This window comes from Carcharodon carcharias, chromosome 1 (assembly GCF_017639515.1).
Source record: "Carcharodon carcharias isolate sCarCar2 chromosome 1, sCarCar2.pri, whole genome shotgun sequence".
Lineage (NCBI taxonomy): Eukaryota > Metazoa > Chordata > Chondrichthyes > Lamniformes > Lamnidae > Carcharodon > Carcharodon carcharias.
In genome coordinates, this window is record NC_054467.1 from 214678046 (window position 1) to 214695937 (window position 17892).

Below are 17892 nucleotides of genomic sequence, written 5' to 3' on the forward strand. Positions count from 1 at the left end.
TGGTGTTGAACATTGAGCAATCATCAGCAAACATCCCCACTTCTGACCTTATGATGGAAGGAAGGTCATTGACGAAGCAGCTGAAGATGGTTGGGCAGAGGACACTACCCTGAGGAACTCCTGCAGTGATGTTCTAGAGCTGAGATGACTGACCTCCAACAACCACAACCACCTTCCTTTATGCTAGGTATGACTCCAACCAGTGGAGATTTTTTTCCCCTGATTCCCAGTGACTCAATTTTTTCTAGCGCTCCTTGATGCCACACTCGGTCAAATGCAGATTTGATGTCATGGCAGTCACTCTCTCCTCACCTCAGGAGTTCAGACTCATGTTTGAACCAGGGTTATAATGAGGTCAGGAGCCATGTGGCCCTGGCAGAACCCAAACTGGGCATCAATGAGCAGGATATTTCTAAGCAAGTGCCACTTGATAGCACTGTTGATGACACCTTCCATTACTTCACTGGTGATCGAGAGTAGGCTGATGAGACAGCAGTTGGCCAGGTTGGACTTTTCCCTCTTTTTGTGTACAGGACATACCTGAGCAATTTTCCACATAGCCGGGTAGATGCCAGTGTTGTAACTGTATTGGAACAGCTTGGCTAAGGGCACAGCAAGTTCTGGAGCACAAGTCCTCAGTACTATTGCCAGAATGTTATCAGGGCCCATAGCCTTTGCAGTATCAAGTGCCTTCAGCCATTTCTTGATGTCATGTGGAGTGAATCGAATTGGCTGAAGACTGGCATCTGTGAGGCTAGGGACCACCGGAGGAGGCCAAGATGGCTCATCCGCTTGGCTGTTCAGGCTGAAGATTGTTGCAAATGCTTCAGCCTTATCTTTTGCACTGATGTGCTGGGCCCCTCCATCATTGAGGATGGGTATATTTGTGGAGCCTCTTCCTCCAGTGAATTGTTTAATTGTCCAACATCATTCATGACTGAATGTGGCAGAACTGCAGAGCTTAGGTCTGATCCATTGGTTGTAGGATCACTAAGCTCTGTCTATCACTTGCTGCTTATGCTGTTTGGCATGCAAGTAGTCCTTTGTTATAGTGTCACCAGGTTGACACCTCAATAACTATGCCTGGCCTAACTCATGGCATGCCCTCCTGCACTCTTCATTGAACCAGGGTTAACCCCCTGGCTTGATGTTCATGGTAGAGTGGGGGATATTCTGGGCCATGAGTTTACAGATTGTGTTCGAGTACATTTCTCCTGCTGGTGATGGCCCAAAGTATTTCATTGATGCCCAGTTTTGAGTTGCTAGATCTGTTCAAAATCTATCCCATTTATCGTGGTTGTAGTGCCACACAACACAATGGAAGATATCCTCAATGTGGAGGCAGGACTTTGTCCCCACAATGACTGTGCAGCGATCACTGCTACCGATACTGTCATGGAGGGATGTATCTGAGGCAGGCAGGTTGGTGAGAATGAGGTCAAGTATGTTTTTCCCTCTTGTTGGTTCCCTCGCCACCTGCCGCAGACCTAGTCTAGCAACTATGTCCTTTAGAGAGGGAGCTCCAACATTTTGACCCACCAACAATATAATTCCAAGTCAGGATGTTACGTGAGTTGGAGGGGAATTTGCAGGTGGTGGTGTTCCCATGTGTCTACTGCCCTAGTTCTTTTAGATGGAAGGTGTTGGTGAAGGACCCTTGGTGAGTTGCTGCAGTACATCTTGTAGATGATGAACACTGCTGCTACTGGCACACAGTGGTGAAGGGTGTGCATGTTTAATGTTGTGGATGGGGTACCAATCAAGTGTGCTACTTTATCCTGGATAGTGTTTAGCTTATTTGGTGTTATTGGAGCTGCACACATCCAGGCAAGTGGAGAGTATCCCATCTGACCCCTGACTTGTGTCTTCTAGATGATGGACAGGCTTTGGCAAGTCAGGAGATGAGTTCTTCGCCACAGAATGACACCTGCACCCTGCCCCCACCCCCCACCAAAAAATGGAAAAACATTACTGTGGTAATTTTTTCCCCCCAGGACACTAATAAAATGCAACAAATTTCAACATTTTAAGCACTTTAACAACTTAACTTATTGTACACAGTACATTTTCCCTCTCTTCACATTTCATCATTAAACATTCCATCTTGCCAACATCATAAGACTTAACCCATAACAGCCAATCACATGTGACAATTAAGATTTAAAGTCCTAAGGGTCCGAACTTGTCAATGCAAGTTTATTTTACTACTGGTTGATTCATTTTCTGTCAATCACCACAAAAGATCTCCATTTTCATTTTGAGTAGTCTGTATGGCTTTTCCCTTTCTTTGATTAAAAGATTATCCAAAGGTTTTGCATTCTTGTTGCTTTTTTAAAATCTGTACTGGATTGTGTTCACTTTCTAAAACAGACTCTGAACCACTCTAATCGGTTTTTGACTCTTGACCTCCATTTTCTTCTGTATCTGCTTGTTTTTTAATGTCCAAGTCTTGGGAAAAAGTTTCAATCAAGCAGATATCCAATTTGTCGTTCATAACAATTGAATTCACTTCTACCTGTTTAAATTCAGGATCACCTTAACACTGAAGTTCATGATCTAACCTTTCAGTTTTCCTTTTCAGAAGATGCAGGATAATACTACCTCCTTTTGTGCAAACAGTTCAATTTCTGTCAAGTGAAGTCCTCTTTAGCTGCTTTAAAAACTTTTAATGGTGTTTTGATGTTCAGCTAAGAAAACTTGATACTTTTTTTTGTTTTCTTAATTTTTTTTTGCTTTACACCCTTCCACTGTTTTTGTGCTTAGTCTAATTGCTCACTAGCAAAAGCAATTGCTTCATCATTTTGAAGTTTCAATTTTCTATCAAGAACATGTGTCCTTCCTCACAGCTCTATCGTGTCAGCACTGGATTTGGCTTTTCCTACTCTCCAAAGCATTCCTTTCCTTTATTTTGTCATGAATTTTGAGTACTGTTTCTTTCTGCATTGTCACACCTTGCTCATGCGTTTCTTGCATTTTTAATTCAAATGGCTTTAACTTGTTTCCAACTGGCACTAACTCTAACACTAACACCCACAATTACAGGACCAGTAATTAAGCCACATTTTAAGTTAACTCCATATAAGAGAATGGATATATCTTGTTTCACCAGACAAGAATGAGAACAAAAACAAAAAAACTGCGGATGCTGGAAATCCAAAAAAAAAACAGAATTACCTGGAAAAACTCAGCAGGTCTGGCAGCATCGGCGGAGAAGAAAAGAGTTGACGTTTCGAGTCCTCATGACCCCTTCAACAGAACTTGCGTTCGAGTCCAAGAAAGAGTTGAAATATGAATATGTCAACTCTTTCTTGGACTCGAACGCAAGTTCTGTCGAAGGGTCATGAGGACTCGAAACGTCAACTCTTTTCTTCTCCGCCGATGCTGCCAGACCTGCTGAGTTTTTCCAAGAATGAGAACACTTCACATTTAAACAGAAAACTTCCATTATTTCCTGCATCCTGATCCAATTTAGTTGACTTGTTAGAAGTTTTATTCACTGGGACGGTATTTTCTGGAGGAGCACTGTGGCATCTTAGAAATGCTACAGTCTTGCTTTTTAATTTCTAACATTCAACCTTTTTTACAAATAGGACAACATTTCAATTCTCCTGAATCAAATTTATCTTCCAGATTCTCTCTTACTACTCCTGAGGCATGACTGTTTCTTCGCTTGGGCCAATTTCCCCACTATAATCAGATTTCTTTGCTCTCCCATTTCTCTCGAGCTTCCAAACAATGGTCTGTCACTACTATGCTTGCGAGACAGCTTGTCAGTCGTCTGCCATTACTACAGCCATCCTTATCTTAGAAATATTAGGGACTTCCAGGTGAGACCCCATTCCTTTCGGAGCACCATCAGAATCATCTCTGTAAGATTTTCAAAGTCTTGTTCGACCTTTATCAAATGATACCACCGATCAAACACCACCTCCTTTTCTCAAGCAAATTCCACAAAAGTCTGACTAGAAATGTTTCTTCTCTAAATTTCTGTCTGTAAGCCTCTGGCACTAACCCAAGTGTCGAGAGCAACAGTTTTTGCTGTATCATAGTCACCAGACCGTTCATCTGAAAGAGATGAATACACCTCCAAAGCTTTCCGTGCAGATACACTTTGCATTAAAATAACCCAATTTACTTTTGGCCACTGCGCTTTTGTGGCAATTCTCTCAAATGACACAAAATACATTTCAACTCCTTCCTCACTGAATTTAAGCATTAAACAAACACCCCTGGTTTGGATTTGGTAAGGAGTTAAAACTTGAGGATAACTCCACCACCCCATGTTCCCGTAACCTAAGCCTTTCTATGTCTAGTTCAAATTTTCTCATTTCTCTTTAAAATCAATTTTTTTTTCTTTTTCCCTTTCTCTTTCTAACTTATCTCTTTCTCTTGCTCTTTGGAATTCTAATTCAAGTTGTTTCTTTTCTCTTTCTCGAATTCAAGCTGTTTCATTTGTTATTGAAGTATAGCTAACTCAACTTTAGTGCTATCGAGATCACCCATTTCCTCTTTGAGGTTCAAGTGCTGAGCACTCAACAAACTCTGCTTTTTTAACACAGGATTTCAAGTTGACCCATAATTCCTCTGCCGCAGCCTTCAAATTAAACTTTATTAACTGTTCTGAGGCATTAATAGACACATTTTCTCCTAGCAAAATGCCTGAGCATTGAAAGTAGTCATGTTGACTTTTCACTGAATACAGCAAAAATTTATGTGAAATCATGTTTGTTTAACCTCTGGAAAATTCCAGTGAACCCACTTTACAGCCTCCGGGTTTGATTGCCCAAGAACCCCCAATTTGTTATCTCTTCTGAAAAGGGATGAATTTACCAGCAACCAATGGAAAGAACAGAGGGACAAGATTTCCATTTTTTTTAAAGACTTTTACTGTAACAAACAAACTAAAATCAACATAAATTGAATGTTAATTGACAGACAATTAATACATCAAACTAACGAAAAAGCTAAGTTTTGCATTAGCTAACTTACGCAACCAAAACGTCTTATGAAACCCTTTCGCTATGTGCCGTACTTCAGGAAGATATGTATTATTACAGGAACTGTCCCACAGTTACTCCCAGTTCTTCGGCAGATTCTCTTCTTCCAGCCACACCAAGTCGAAACTTTTAGTGCCCTTCGACAATTTTTCCACTCACTGTTTGAGTTTTGCGGATCCGATTATCCCCAACAAGGCACACCTTGGTGACTTTCCATTACTTAAATCTCTGAGAGCCACATCTGTTCTGTTCCGTTTCATTCTGACAGAAACCAAACTCACACCAGCATCCTGCTTGGTCAGTAACAGAAAAACAATCCATCTGCTTCCCTACTGCAATAGCTTCGTTGTCTCCCCCTCTCAAAACAGCAGCTGTCCTTTTGTGCGATACTTTGTGAAGGTGTTAAAACCAGCACCCAATAGTTCAATGGGTTTCTGTTTGTTTGAGTTTATTCCCATGGCAGTCATCACACATGGGCATGACTCTGAGCAGATGTTTGTCCAGAATTATCTGTTTCACTTTGAGTTAAAGGTACATTTCAAAACATAACTGTCTTGTAAAGTTCAGTATTCATGACACTATTAATATCAGAATTGTCCAATTCAGTAAGATTTGTTAAATTGATCTTTCAGTGGCATACTAAACACCATGCAAAGTAACAGGACAAACATGGCAGCAGGAAAAGCTAACACTTCCAAAAACAATATCTTCAATAGTGATGAAAAACCCGCAATGGTCATCACCGGTTCCTGGCTGGTATGTAATAAACATCGTCTCGGTTTGAAGATGTATGAAATATTAACAATCTACAACAGTAAACAGTAGGCAGTGTAAATCTGAGCTGAATTCCAATCCAGGCAGGCGTAGTAGGGGTCGGGGGGAAAGGGTGGTGCAATGCTAACAACCCACCGATCAGGGAGCTCATTAGATCAGGTGCAATTCTGTTTTATACCCTATCTAATTTTATTTTCAATTGAAATCAAGAGAGAATAATATAAAGAGGGTGTAAACCCAGCATTCAAAATGATCCCATCAGTTTCCCACTCAGCACATTCTGTTAAAATTATACCCGTTGTGTTACCACCAAACATGTGAGGGGTTTTCCAGGAAAACACCAACTCTTCCCTTGTAACACCACTTTCTTCCCTGGAGCAAACTAAATTAAATCATTAATGGAGTCTGAGAGGTGTTGGTTTTTAGATCCAGCTTGGTAAATTTACCCAGCATATTTTCCTTAGGTGACTTGATGCTGGCAGGTGGGATTGGCCCTGAACTAATTTCAAAAAGGTTGTCTCTTTCGTCTAACAGACTATCTTGACACCTCAGCTCCTGTGCCGTGAAAGAATAAAACCGTCTCCACATGAAGCACCAGTTTCTGTAGATTTATGTTTCCGAAGATACCACATCTCATGTTGGAAATATATTGGTGACTCCTACCCTTACAATCCAATTTCTATTCCTCTGACCATAATCATCCATTGTGTCAAGGATAAGGAAGGACAAATGCAGCCCTTAGCCTCTTTTTCAGCAAAGCCTCAATTCCCTTTTATCAAAATCTCTAAGCACAGTATTCATTTTCTTGGGCTTTATAAATGGAAGATTAGACTACAAGGGTCTGGAAATTGTGCTACAGCTTCACAAAACACTGGCTAGACTACACTTGGCATTCTGTGAGCAGTTCTGAGCACCACTGCTTGGGGATATGTTGGCCTTGGAGGGATTGCAGTGCAGACTTAGCAAAAAGATTAAATTATGAAGTGGGATCACACAAACTAGGGTTTTAGTTACTGGAATTCAGAAGGTTATAGGATAATTTGATTGAAGTTTTAAGCTATTAAGTAGAGTGGCCAAGGTAGCTCGAGAGAAGCTATTTTCACTGATTGAGGAGTCCAGCACTTGGGGACTTGAGGAGTCCAGCACTTGGGGACTTAACCCAAAGGATTGAATCAAGCCTTTTGAGAGTCAAGTTAGGAAACACTTCTCGGAACTTTCAGAAGTCTCTTCTGCAAACTGCAATTGATGATGGTCAATTGAGATTAGTCAATTTTTGTTAACCTAAGATATAATAAAAGAGGCAAAGTTGGATTGTGGAGTTTGGCCACAGATCAGCCATGACCTCCTTGAGGGGCCCATTCCATTCCTTATGATCCCATGGTACACTTGTTTTCTAGAATGAAATACTCAGAGAGAAGAAAAGAAGGAAAAAAAAATGGTTCAGGCGGCCAAAAACAGAGGATGAGAAGAGGATGCAAATGGAAAAGGATCAGAAAGATGAAGCCGCTAAAGAAAAGCGACAGAAAGACTTTGTGGATTTAGCCTGCCAGTGCACTGCCGTAGTCTGCTGTCGTGTCACTCCCAAACAGAAAGCCATGGTAGTGAGCCTGGTGAAAAAATACAAGAAAGCTATTACCCTGGCAATTGGAGATGGCGCTAATGATGTTAACATGATTAAAAGTAAGTGGAGCGAGGGCTGGTAGTTTGAATATCTCTTGCAGGGCTGTTTTCCTTTTGGTTTCAATTTGAAAGGTCCTAAACAAGAAAGCAGGGCCCATCCCTCGTGTTACGTGGAATTTTAGCAAGGGGAGAACTAAAGTGGAGCCTGTATGCTATTGATTCAATTTTGAGCCAATAGGGTCATAGTCATAGAGGTCTACAGAACAGAAAAAGGCCCTACGGCCCATCAAGTCTGTGCAGGTCAAACAAGTACCTAACTATTCTAATCCCGTTTTCCAGCACTAGGCCCATAGTCTTGTATGGCATGGCATCGCAAGTGCATGTCCAAATACTTCTTAAATGTTGAGGGTTTCTGCCTCTACCACCCTTTCAGGCAGTGAGTTCCAGATTCCCACCACCCTCTGGGTGAAAAAATTCTTCCTCATATCCCTTCCAAACCTCCTTCCCCTTCCCTTAAATCTATGCCCCCTGGTAATTGATCCCTCCACCAAAGGGAAAAGTTCCTTCCTGAATACCCTATCTATGCCCCTCATAATTTTATACACCTCAATGGTGTCCCCCCTCAATCTCCTCTGCTCCAAGAAACATAACCCCAGTCTATCCAATCTCTCCTCATAACTAAAACTCTCCAGTCCAGGAAATGTCCTGGTAAATCTCCTCTGCACTCTCTCTAGTGCAATCACATCCTTCCTAAAATGCGGATTCCAGAACTGCATGCGATACTCTAGCTGTGGCCTAACCAGTGTTTTATACAGCTCCAGCATAACTTCTCTCCTCTTATATTCTATGTCTTGGCTAATAAAGGCAAGTATCCCATATGCCTTCTTAACCACCTTATCTACCTGTCCCGCTATCTTAAGGGACCGATGGAAATGCACACCAAGGTTCCTCTGATCCTCGGTACTTCCCAGGGTCCTACCATTCATTGTGTATTCCCTGCTTTGTTTGTCTTGAACAAGTGCATCACCTCACACTTATCCAGATTAAATTCCATTTGCTACTGATCAGGTCATCTGACCAGCCCGCCTATATCTTCCTGTAATCTAAGGCTATCCTCCTCACTATTTACCACCCCACCAATTTTTGTGTCAGCTGCAAACTTACTGATCAACCCTCCTACATTCAAGTCTAAATCGTGAAGACTGACAGAGTATTCATTTAGAGCCCTACCTACCTCTTCCAGCTCTACATACACACATTACCACTATGGTCCTTAATGGGCCCTACTCTTTCCCTAGTTATCCTCTTACTCTCGATGTACTTGTTAAATAACTTTGGATTTTCCATTATTTTACCTGCCAATGTTTTTTCATGCCCCCTTTTTGCTCTCCTAATTTCCATTTTAAGTTTCCCCCCATCACATTCTATACTCACCTAGGGCTTCTGCAGTTTTGAGCCCTCGCTATCTGCCATATGCCTCCCTTTTTCTCTTTATCTAATCCTGTATATCCCTCCACATCCAGGGTTCCCTGGATTTGTTGGTCCCACCCTTTATCTTTACTGGAATATGTTGGCCCTGTACTCTCCCTATTTCCTTCTTGAATGAGTCGCAGTGCTCTGATGCACATTTGCCTAAAAGTAGCTGCTCCCAGTCCACTCTGGCCAAATCATATCTGATCTTATTAAAATTTGCCTTCCCCCAATTTAGAACTCTGATTTCTGGCCCTTCCTTGTCCTTTACCATAACAACCTTGAATCTAACGGAGTTATGATCACTACCTGCAAAATGCTCCCCCACTGATACCTCTACCACTTGCCCGGCTTCATTCTCTAAAATTAAGTCCAGGAACGCCCCCTCTCTTGTAGGACCTTCTATGTATTGGCTTAAAAAGCTCTCTTGGATGCATTTTAAGAATTCCACTCCCTCTAAACCTATCACATTATGATTAACCCAGTTAATGTTAGGGAAGTTGAAATCCCCCACTTTTACAAATCTATTATTTTTACACTTCACTGAAATTTGCCTACATACCTGCTCTTCTATTTTTCTCTGACTGCTTGGAAGCCTATAGTACACTCCTAGCAATGTGATTGCTCCTTTTTTGTTTTTAAGTTCTACCCATATGGCTTCATTTGAGGAGTTTTCTCCGATCTCATCCCTCGTTACTACTGTAATTGATTCCTTGATCAATGGAATATTGAGCTGCCAATCCTGCCCCTCTCTCAACCATGTCTCTGTGACAGCAATGACATCATACTTCCATATTTTAATATGTGTCCTCAACTCATCTGCCTTATTCGTCAGACTCCTGGCATTAAAATAAATACCATCCAACCTTGCCAAACTCCCTTGTCCCTTAACTGGCCTATAATTTCTATGCCTTTCAGACTCACTTGCTCTCTTAATTTTGGCTGCGCAGTACTTTAATCGACTTGGTACAAACTCCATTTAAGGAATGATTAAGGAATGATAAGGAACAGGCTACCTAATGCTTTCTTTTATAACTGTTTTAAAATAGCATGAGTTTGGTTTAAAAACATGATATCCCAGTTGCTTTACATATTGTGTAGTGCATGATGATAATTATTGGTACTACTCTTAATATGATCTGTTTAAATACTTCAGGAGAAAGTAGGTTGGTTTGCTTTTTTCTTAACTGAAAAACATTGGGTCAGGGCTTTACTGCAGAACAACACCAAAGTATGCTTCTAAATTGCTGAGAATTGTATGAAAGTTGTAGTTCTAATAAATTTAAGAAGACTTTGAAATCAGCTCAGTTCCCATCAGCACAAAATCAACTTTATCTAATTTAAACTGCTTCCCTCTTCAATGTTAATTTCTGGAGACCTTGGCCTTTTCAGCTAGGTTTCTCAATTTAAAACAATATGTAACTGGACTAGGTCCTACAGCTATCAATACACTATTAAAAGACTGTAACATGTGATAGTTGGGTTCCTTGATCTGTTTTGGAGAAATGCAGTGTTTAACTTATTTGAAGGTGTTGATGTTTTTTGTCCCATGCTACAGCTGCGCATATTGGCGTAGGGATCAGCGGCCAGGAAGGCATGCAGGCTGTCATGTCGAGTGACTATGCTTTTGGGCAGTTTCGGTTTTTGAAGCGACTGATCCTGGTCCATGGGAGATGGTCGTACATCCGGATGTGCAAGTTTTTAACCTACTTTTTCTACAAAAACTTTGCCTTTACACTAGTTCACTTTTGGTACTCCTTTTTCAATGGATATTCTGCACAGGTAAAAGCAATTATTTAATCTGCCACAGTTATGAGTAAAATGATTAATGGCAGCAACAACCTCTAGCACATTGCTTTAGAGTGTGGAAAAACAATCACAGTTCACCAATTGGGAAAGAGAGAAAGGATGGAATGGGTGGAAAAAAGTATGATAGAGGAGAAAAACTTGCGTAAGCTCTTGAAAGTAGGAAAATAATTCCATCATGGCTACAGATGGAAGGAATGGTATCAGGGTCTTCGTCTTTATTTACTCCTTCAATTATCTTTGTTACTACCTTAATTGGCTAATTATTTGCATGCCATTAATAGTAAGGGAGAGGATTCCAGTTGAAGTTACTATTACTATTCTGTAAGACATGGCTACATTTTTTCCAGGGGCTCAAGTGATTCTTTGTTTTCATATGTCTAAACTATTCTGCAATTCCATTTTGCATTTTCTAATTTTAAACTGAATTTTCAAGTTTTACATATGCATATTGTGTAAAGTCACTGTACATTTTTGTCGTACCGTACTTGTGGGGAAGATATCTTGATCATTAAGGAGGGGGCTAAATGTAGTGGCCTCTGAAAACAGCCAGGAGATTGCGAATCATGATTGAACCATGCCAACTGATTGCAACAAATTCAGCACCCCAACTTCTTGCTACCTGCTGTTGTAAATTTATTTTAACATCCAACCAGCACTAACAGCCCTGTAGATTGGCTGGACGCCTGAGCACAGAGCCAATATCATGAATGGCTAACACCAGTTAAATCTAAACTGCAGTGCTTAAAGCTAGTCGGCACCTTTTTAAAAGGTAATAAAAGCAAAACACTATGGATGCTGCAAATCTGAAATAAAAACAGAAATTCACCAAGCCTCCTTAGGCAGCACCTTCCAAACCCAGGACCGCTACCATCTAGAAGGACAAGGGCAGCAGATACATTGGAACACCACTGCTTGGAAGTTCTCCTCCAAGCTACCCAGCATCCTGACTTGGAAATATATCGCTGCTCCTTCACTGTTGCTGAGTCAAAATCTTGGAGTTCCCTCCCTAACAGCACTCTGAATGTACCTACACCACGTGGACTGCAGCAGTTCAAGAAAGCAACTCTCCACCACTTTCTCAAGGGCAATTAGGGATGGGCAATAAATGCCAGCCTAGCCAGTTATGCCTACATCCCATAAATGAATTTTTAAAATGCTGGAAAAGCTCAGATCTGGCAATGTTTGTGGAGAGATAAACAGAGTTGACGTTTCGAGTCCAACTCTTCTTCAGAGCTGAAGACAGGTAGAAAGGTGATGGGTTTTATACTGTTGGAGAGGAGCAGGTGGAGCAAAATAGAAGGTCAGGGATAGGTGGGAGCTCAGGAGAGATTTGACAAAGATGTCATGGACATAGGACAAAGAGAGTGGTAATAGTGTTAAAGACTAAGGCAGGTGTTAATAGTGGCAGATAGGTCAGATAGCAGAATGTGTTAATAACAGAACATAGGTCAGTGCTTTCTGAAAGGGAAACAGAAGAACAAGTTATGGACTAGCCCTGCGGTGGTGGGGGGGTTAGGGGAAAAAATATCAATATGGAGAACAGAGTTCATGATCTGAAGTTGTTGAACTCAATGTTGAGTCCAGAAGGCTGTAAAATGCCTAATGGGAATGTGAGGTGCTGTTCCTCCCACTGGGTTTCACTGGAACATTGCAGCAGGCTGAGAGCAGAAATGTGAGCATGAGTGATTTTCGGCTTAGGTTTGAAGGCAGTGAAGGTTGCACTGTTTCCTGTTTGCAGTTGTTGCACTGGAGGTCTTGGTAAAGGAGTTGGAAAGTAGGGGAGATGACCCTGTGTCTGGAGAAGGCCCTCCGGATATGCTTGGATAACCATAGATGTCAATGCCAGCAGTCAAGCCTGTGGAGCTAGATATAGTGTCACAAGAAATTCCCTGGTCTTCACAAGAGTGATCAAGGACAGTAAATACATCTTTAAATGCTATATTTTGCACAAGCCTCAGCCCCTGCTCAATTCACCACACCTCCATCATTCATCTCCTAAGGTCTTTCTTAATAAGGAGTCTTGCATGTGTTCCATCATACCTTCATCTGTAAATCCAACCTCTAAATTACATGCAACGTCAGTATCTGATCTGGTGGCTGCACATGTGAAATTGAGTGATGATGCGTCTTCATCGTCGTCCCCTTTGCACTGTTCTCTGCTGCTTGCGAAGTTGGACTTATTGAGTACCTGGAAAGAAAAAGGCACCAAGGGTAATGCGGTGAGGGGAGGAGACGGGTTAGCAAGTAAGAGGTTCATACTTACACTCCTTACAAGCTGCAGATGGTGTGACGTGGGGGAGGGGATGTGAAGCTATTTAAGTATGAGAATATCCTCTGTAATGACTTAAACCCTCTGTCGGCCATAGCTTCAGCAATAGTCATCTCAATAATGGCCAACAGCATTTCCTCTGCAAGTGCCAGGACATAAAGGTGCATCTGTCCCTGTCCAATTAGCTCCTGTTGTCACTGGTTATGAGCATTTCCCACCCTGGAAGGGAGGAAAATGTGTCAGTGAGTGTTGTGCAATCTGCCTGGCTAATATGACTGTCAAGGTTGAATAGCTGACAGTGTGTGCAATCTGAGAGACTTGGGTGTGAGGCATGCAGCAGTGCTAAGTGCTTGAGGGTGTGATGGAACACATGCAAGGGTCCTGATTAAGAGAGCCCATAGGAGGTGAGTGATGGAGGTGTGGCGAATTGAGGAGGAGCTAAGACATATTCAAGCATTGAGTTAATTGTTAATAATTGAGTTAAAGTTAATAGTTCAAAGGGCATGGTAATCAGGGTCTAGCTTAAGGTCATGTTTGGTAGGATTACTATTCTTGTCTACCTTTTTAATCACATTTCAATTTTTTCAACGTTTATTGCATTAGTGTTGAGTAGCACTCATTTTTGTGATTTAAATAAGTTTGTTTTTACACTGATAAATATGCATTCCAATGTTTCAGGAATAATTATGATTTGGAGAGTTATAGAAATCTAATGTTTTCTGTTTCTCCTTGTGCACAGACTGCATTTGAGAATTGGTTTATTACACTGTACAATGTTCTGTACAGTAGTCTCCCAGTATTGGTTGTTGGGGTGCTTGATCAGGTATATTCCATTCATACATTCAACGTCAGTATACTTTGTGTGTATTTGTGTGTGTGCTGATGATACCCAGTTTGACCTCGCCATCATTTCTCTTACCTCCTCCACTGTTGCAAAATGATCAGACTGCTTATCTAAAGTCCAGTCCTGGGTGAGCAAAAATTTCCTACAATTAAATATTGGAAAGACTGAAACCATTGATTTCAGTACTTGTTCCAAGCTCCATTCCTTTGCCGCTGACTCCATCTCTCTTCCTGGCAGCAGTTCGAGATTAAGCTAGTCTGTCTGAACCTTTGTGTCACATTTGAATCCAAGATGAGCTTCTGACCTCATAATCATGCCATAAATTAGAATGCTTACTTCCATCTTTGTAACTTTGCCCTTGTCTCAGCTCATCTGCTGCAGAAACCCTTATGCATGCCTTTGTTATCTCTTTCCAATGTACTCCTGGCTGGTGTCTCGCACTCGATTGTCCAAAAACTTGAATTCATCCAAAACTCTGCTGCCCATGTCTTAATTCGCAGTAAGTCCCTTTCTCCTGTCACCCCTGTGCTTGCTGACCTACATTGACTGGGAGCCAATGTCTTGACATTAAAGTTCTCATCCTTATTTTCAAATCCCCCCATGGGCTTGCCCTCCCTATCTCTATAATCTTCTCCAGCCCCACAACAAAACATGAGAAATTTTGTCCTGTTTGACTGCACTTGAGGAGGACATAAGGGCCCTTGAGAGGGTGCAGAGGAAGCTAACCAGAATGGCTCCAGGGATAAGCAGTTCCAGCTAAAATTTAGGTCATAGGAACATTGGAAATAGGAGCAGGAGTAGGTCCAAAACAAAACCAGAATTACCTGGAAAAACCCAGCAGGTCTGGTAGCATCGGTGGAGAAGAAAACAGTTGACGTTTTGAGTCCTCATGACCCTTCCACAGAACAGTTCTGTGGAAGGGTCATGAGGACTCGAAACGTCAATTCTTTTCTTCTCCATCGATGCTACCAGACCTGCTGAGTTTTTCCAGGTAATTCTGTTTTTGTTTTGGATTTCCAGCATCCGCAGTTTTTTGTTTTTATCGCAGGAGTAGGTCATTTGGCCATCAGGCCTGTTCCACCATTCAAACAGATCATGCCTGATCATCTACCTCTATGCCATTTTTCCCCGTTATCCCCATTTCCCTTCATGTCATAAGTATCCAGGATCTACCGATTTCTGTCTTGAACATGCTCAATGAATGACTTTCCACAGCCCTCTTGAGAATTCCAGAGATTCGTCACCCAAAAAGCGAAGAAATTCCTTCTCATCTCAGCCTTAAATGGCCTACCCCTTATTCTGAGATTACATCCCCGGTTCTAGACTCACCAGCCAGGGGAAACATCCTCTCTACATCCACCCTGTCACGCCCTGTAAGAATTTTGTAAGTTTCAATTAGATCATTTTTCGAAACTCTAGACCATACAGGCCCAGTTTCCTCAATCTCTCCTCCATAAAACAATCCCACCATCTCAGCTGGGGATTAGGCTGGTGAACCTTTGTTGCACTCCCTCTATGGCAAATATCTCCTTAAGTCAGTGAAGCTGGAGTTGTTCTCCTTGGGGCGAGGAATTTGCGGAGAAATTTGATAGAGGTGTACAAGATTATGACAGACTTAGATAAAATAGACAAAGAAAAACTGTTCCCATTTCCTGATGTTACAAGGACAAAGGTTCAAAGATTTAAGATTTTGGGCAAAAGATACAGGGGGAAAAAGGAAGAAATTTTTGACACAGTAAGTGGTAGTGACCTGGAACTTACTGCCTACAATGGTGGTGGAAGTGGAAATGATCAATGATTTCTAAGGAAATTAGATGAGGGAAATGAACTTGCAAGGTTACAGGATAGAGCAGGGGAATGAAACTGACTCTGCAGAGAATGGGCATGGACTTGATGGGCTGAATGGTCTCCTGCGCCATAATGACTGACTCTAACCCTCTGAGATACCTGTGTTCCTCTAATTCTAGCCTCCTGTGTATCCCAGATTTTAATCACTCCTCCTTTGGTGGTTTTGCCTTCGGTTGCCTAGGCTCTAAGCTCTGGAATTACCCTGCACCTCTGACTCTCTACCTCACTTTCTTCCTTTAAGAGGCACCTTAGAACCTACCTCTATGACCAAGCTTTTGGTCATCTGACCTGATATCTCCTTATGTGGCTTGGTGTCATATTTTGTCTTATAGTGCTCCTGTGAAGTACCTTGGGATACTTCATTATGTTAAAGGTGCTATATAAATATAAATTGTTTTATTTATTGTGCTGATGTAGACATTAGTTCTATGAAGCAAAGCATTATACAAATTAAACTCAAATCCCATCCAAGCCAAATATGTGTGATTAAAATGGACCACATCTGTCATGTTCTTGTAATGTTACACAGTTTACCCTTTTTTTTCAATTTCTTTCTCCCTTCCCCTCATCCTTAGGATGTCACCGACAAGTTGAGTCTTAGGTTTCCAGCGCTTTATACACCTGGGCAGAAAGATTCTTACTTCAATTTCAAGAAGTTCTTTCTCAGCTTGTTTCATGGCATTATTGTGTCCATGATCATTTTCTTCATACCTTATGGAGCATTCCTTCAAACAATGGGTCAGGATGGTGAGGCACCAACAGATTACCAGTCATTTGCAGTCACAACAGCCTCATCTCTCATCATAACTGTCAATTTCCAGGTAAGTAGAAGTTTTGTGGATTACTCCTTTTTCTCCTCCCCCAAAGATGGGGACTCCTCATTCAGATTTCACATATGCAACTGCCCTCCACTACAACGAACAAGTTGGCTATTCTTGTCAACAGTGTATTGGAGTCTGGTGACATCCAGAGAGTGAGAGGTAATGCATCTGGGTAGGGCAATCTAGGTATACAAATGCACAATAAATGGCAGAATACTGGGAAGCATAGCAGAACACAGGGGCCTTACAGTGCATGTCCACAGATTCCTGAAAGTAACAGGATAGGTGGGTGAGAAGGCATATGAGATACTTTCCTTTATACCCAAGGCATAAAATATAATGGGGAAATATTTTATCCTGTTCAATCCCATTTTCCCCTCCATTTCAAATTCCAACAAAGTTTACAAGATTCATTTAAATTAAAAATCTCCAACACTAATTAAAATCCGAACAAATTAGAATCTAGATTTGTAAATGCTAAATTTGTCAGTTTAGGAGAACTGGGTTGGCAATACTTAAGACTTATTACACTGTTACAATTGAATGGACAAGCTCTAATTTTTAATGGATAATAGAATCTTACAATGGTTACGGCACAGAAGGAGGCCATTCAGCCCAATGTGTCTATATTGGCTTTCTGCAGGAGCAACTTGGCTAGCCCCACTCACCTGCCCTTATCCATAATCCTGCATTGGTTACTTTGCCATTCACCTCTATTTGATACCTTCTGGTTCTCAACTTTTCTGCCAATGGGAACAATTTCTATCTACTGTCTGAACCATTCATGATTTTGAAAACCTCTATCAAATCTCCTTTCCACCTTCTCTTCTTAACTCTGTCCAGGTAACTGGAAGTCCCTTATTCCTGGATCCATTCTTGTAAATTGTCCTGGAGTGTGAGCTGTGGCTAAGCTGGTAGCACTTTCGCCCATGACTCATGCATTCCAGGTTCAAGTCGCACTCCAGGTCTTTAGTACAAAAATCAAGGCTGACACTCTTGAATTCTATCATTATCTTACTCCCGATTCACAATACTTCAAGTTTTGTGTCATCTGCAATTTTTGAAAATGTGCTTTGTAACCCAAGTCAAAGTCATTAATATAGATAAACAAAAGGAGTGGTCCTAGTACTATAACCGCTGGGAATCCACTCGCCCTCCAGTCTGAAGAGAACTGCAACATTACACCATTCCCAGCATTTCTTGGGGCAAGATACCAGTGTAGCGCAGCCTCGGGCTGAGCAGGGCAACTCAAACAGCAACCTCTTGATTGCCATGTTAAATTGCGCACGTGCAGCAGCCAGGGGGGTTGCTGTCCAATTTACTCTTTAATAACAGCAATTGCTGATAACCTCATCATTACTCTACCTCAAATTTCAGGTCATTGTTTTCTGCACGGTAAGCAATATTACATTCAGTTGATGCAAAATTAACTAGAATCTA

At 41.5% G+C, this 17892-nt stretch overlaps 1 protein-coding gene across 4 annotated transcripts in view; it reads left to right on the top strand.

Annotated features, from left to right (window-relative positions):
- Positions 1-17892, top strand: part of atp8b1 (ATPase phospholipid transporting 8B1) — a 162808-nt gene that overhangs the window by 133809 nt on the left and 11107 nt on the right. For all 4 annotated transcript variants that reach the window (XM_041212843.1, XM_041213646.1, XM_041214379.1 and 1 more), the window contains 5 exons: positions 5630-5753; positions 7169-7451; positions 10420-10643; positions 13679-13762; positions 16207-16452. In XM_041212843.1, the coding sequence (XP_041068777.1) occupies positions 5630-5753; positions 7169-7451; positions 10420-10643; positions 13679-13762; positions 16207-16452 (961 nt within the window). The remainder of the gene's footprint in view (positions 1-5629; positions 5754-7168; positions 7452-10419; positions 10644-13678; positions 13763-16206; positions 16453-17892) is intronic.